This window comes from Helianthus annuus, chromosome 17 (assembly GCF_002127325.2).
Source record: "Helianthus annuus cultivar XRQ/B chromosome 17, HanXRQr2.0-SUNRISE, whole genome shotgun sequence".
In the NCBI taxonomy this organism is placed as follows: domain Eukaryota; kingdom Viridiplantae; phylum Streptophyta; class Magnoliopsida; order Asterales; family Asteraceae; genus Helianthus; species Helianthus annuus.
This window is the reverse complement of record NC_035449.2, coordinates 170,638,180-170,641,046: the sequence shown is the minus strand read 5'-3', so window position 1 is coordinate 170,641,046 and position 2,867 is coordinate 170,638,180. Positions and strand designations below refer to the sequence as shown.

The 2,867-nt window shown below is 30.2% G+C and overlaps 1 protein-coding gene across 1 annotated transcript; it reads right to left on the bottom strand.

Moving 5' to 3' along the window:
- Positions 1-488: 488 nt before the first annotated feature.
- Positions 489-2,473, bottom strand: LOC110925231. The gene is made up of 5 exons (XM_035987160.1): positions 2,285-2,473; positions 1,563-1,600; positions 1,402-1,456; positions 985-1,278; positions 489-884 (listed from the first exon to the last, which is right to left on the bottom strand). The coding sequence occupies exons 2-5, from the start codon at positions 1,589-1,591 to the stop codon at positions 567-569; spliced, it is 696 nt and encodes a 231-aa protein (XP_035843053.1). The 5' UTR covers positions 1,592-1,600; positions 2,285-2,473; the 3' UTR covers positions 489-566.
- Positions 2,474-2,867: the final 394 nt, after the last annotated feature.

Sequence of the window (2,867 nt, the reverse complement as noted above, 5' to 3'; positions counted from 1 at the left end):
CTTGAACTGCTTTACATACAACGTGTAACAAACGTTTTCTAAAACTGTGAACTCGCCAGCTTTGTCTGATACACGTGTTACATGCTCGCAGGTCGTTAGGTATCTTGGATTTGGGGAAACTTGCTATCTGGGAGTGCTGGAGTGGTCATGGATCGAGGCTCTTGGATTAAATTGCATTTGATACATTGGTTTTAAGTATTATTATGAAACAATTGCTAAACAACTTATTACATGCTTCCGCTATACAACTTTTGAGAATTAATATCATGTTGACAACTTATTTTGGTAAATTAATGTCATGACTTATTTAAATATTTATCATTGGTTCAATGTGATTGGTGGCTCGAACTCTGATGCGTAACACACCTCGCGGGGTTTCCGCAGGTGGAATTTTGGGGGTGTTACATAAAATATTATTATAACTTACAAAATCGGTACCAACGGTACAGGAAAACCGATACACACGACTATGTGGTTCTTGATAAATTTCATTCACAGCATCAATAGGAGGAACTAAAGGCTGCAAATTAAATAACACATTTAATACAATTTATTACATTATTAAATTAACAAATGTATAAATAACATATAATAACAAAATGTAACCTTACCACATCAACGTCTACATCAAGAAAGTTCTTTTCAACACAATTTTTTCCAAATACTTTTAAGTTAAAATCATTACCAAAATACTTTGTAAATATCAAAAAACAACCAGGCTCTAAATGTAAAAAACTAACAATAACGTCAATACCAACGGTAAATCCGAATTTACCACCATCCGTTTCAATCCTAACATGAAACGGATTGTTGTTTATCATTATAGTGGATATTAAATCAATGGATGTAGAAAAGGTTTCCGGCAGGAGAACTTCAGGTATTACCTATAAAAACGATAATTAAAAGAAATAAGATAACTATTTTTAATATCAATAAAGATAAACACAAATACTTTAAGATGCATAAAAGTAAATAATAACTTACATAAAAATGTGATGATGTACGTAGCAGATATGTACAAAAAGAGCCACCGCTAACACCATCAATGAAATGCGTTAATTTAAACGTAGTACAATCGAGGGGATTGAATACTATAAAACATCCTTCGGATAGTCCCAAATGTTGTGTTACATTGGACCATCCATGGAAAAGGAACAAATTTCCTTTAGAGTAGCTTAAACAAACATTAAAAATGCGGCCATCATCAGTATGTATGTCCACATTTGTAGGGCCCATATCAACACCCCACAGCTTGCAAGCAGCATCAGAAGGAATAGACTAACAAACCAAACAGTGGAAGATGAAATATAATTAGAGAAAAAAATTATAAAAAAATAATATAAAAAAAGTATAACAGATTTAGTTTAATAATAACAACAGAAAATATGAAATATTAATTACCAGAATTATCTCATCTGCTTTTTTCATATGCCTACAGAAACAGGGTTCTCTGATACTGATTTTAAAATTAGAATGTTAGTAAACATTTTTATATGTTATTGTTCGAAACAAATGATACAGAATGAAAGAAAAATAAACAAACAATACAGTTATATATATACCTTAATGAAGATGAAGATGACCCAGGCATATTGTAAACCTGCATTCAAGTAGGAAAAAATTAACATAAGGAAGAAAATTAAAAGTGATGTATCGGTTTAGGTCTATGAGTAAGAATCAAAATCTATAACAAATAAATACAGAAAATAAACATAAACAGCAGTTATAGAATGATAATAGGATTTAGGGTTTTTACTAAATAAATCACATATTTCATATTTATACCTAACAATCGGTTAAGGGATATGAGTAACAATCAAAATCTATAATAAAAAACTACATAAATAAATATAAAGAACATATCTACATTGACAATCGGATTTAGGGTTTGTAAAACATAAAAATTAAAATCAGTTTAGGACTATGAGTAACAATAAAGTTGTATAACAAAAGAAGACATTAAGTAAACATAAACAACAGATATTGGATGCAAATCAGATTTAGGGTTTTTAGAACAGAAAAATACTTATACTTTACAATCGGTTTAAGTCCATGAGCAACAATCAAAACATATACAAAAAAACGTGCAACAAATAAATATAAACAACAGATCGATGCTGACAATAGGATTAGGGTTTCTAGAACAGAGAAATTACAATCGATTTAGGGCTATGATTAACAATCACAAACAAAATCTATACCTAAAACATACAGTCATTAAACATAAACAACAGATCTATAATTAAAGTCCGATTACACCAAAATTTTAACAACCAAGACTTACAGATGTCGATATGGATTAACGAAAAAAAACCCGAAATAGATGGATGAAAAGACAGACGAAGATGAAGAGGATGCAGAAGACCAATCTTTACATGAACTTGATTGCGAAAATCGATTGATTTATGGAACGATATGATTACAGAGAATTGAAGAGAGAAGGCGGTGGTAGGTTTTGGGTAATGAATGGCATTGAATAGAATGAATACGTTTTATATAAAGAGCGCATAAGAAAGGAAAATGAATAGCCCGCCTTTGGCTGAATTATCAGCCTTTTGAGCAATGCCACATCATCAAAATGATTGGCTAAGATTAAACCTTGTGGCTTAAGAGAATTCATTTAGTATAATAGATAGATACAATGCCAACCCATTTTAATTGATTTTTCTTTTTTTACCTTTTTAATGACTTATATTCGTTAACCTTTATAACAAACAATATACGTTGTTGTGTCTAACTATTTTTCTCACCACTCGATTATAAACTTTAGTGAATATATATATATATATATATATATATGGTTCTTGTAAAAAGGACATTTTTCATGAAAAGTGTAATAAAGCATAAAAATTGACACCTATGCATCA

Excerpts from the sequence above, each read along its gene's own strand:
- LOC110925231 (XM_035987160.1), bottom strand. The coding sequence starts at position 1,591 with ATGCCTGGGTCATCTTCATCTTCATTAAG. Across the intron at positions 1,457-1,562 it reads TCATCTTCATCTTCATTAAG|TATCAGAGAACCCTGTTTCT; the intron begins GTATATATATAA and ends TTTTAAAATCAG. Across the intron at positions 885-984 it reads GTACATCATCACATTTTTAT|GTAATACCTGAAGTTCTCCT; the intron begins GTAAGTTATTAT and ends TCGTTTTTATAG.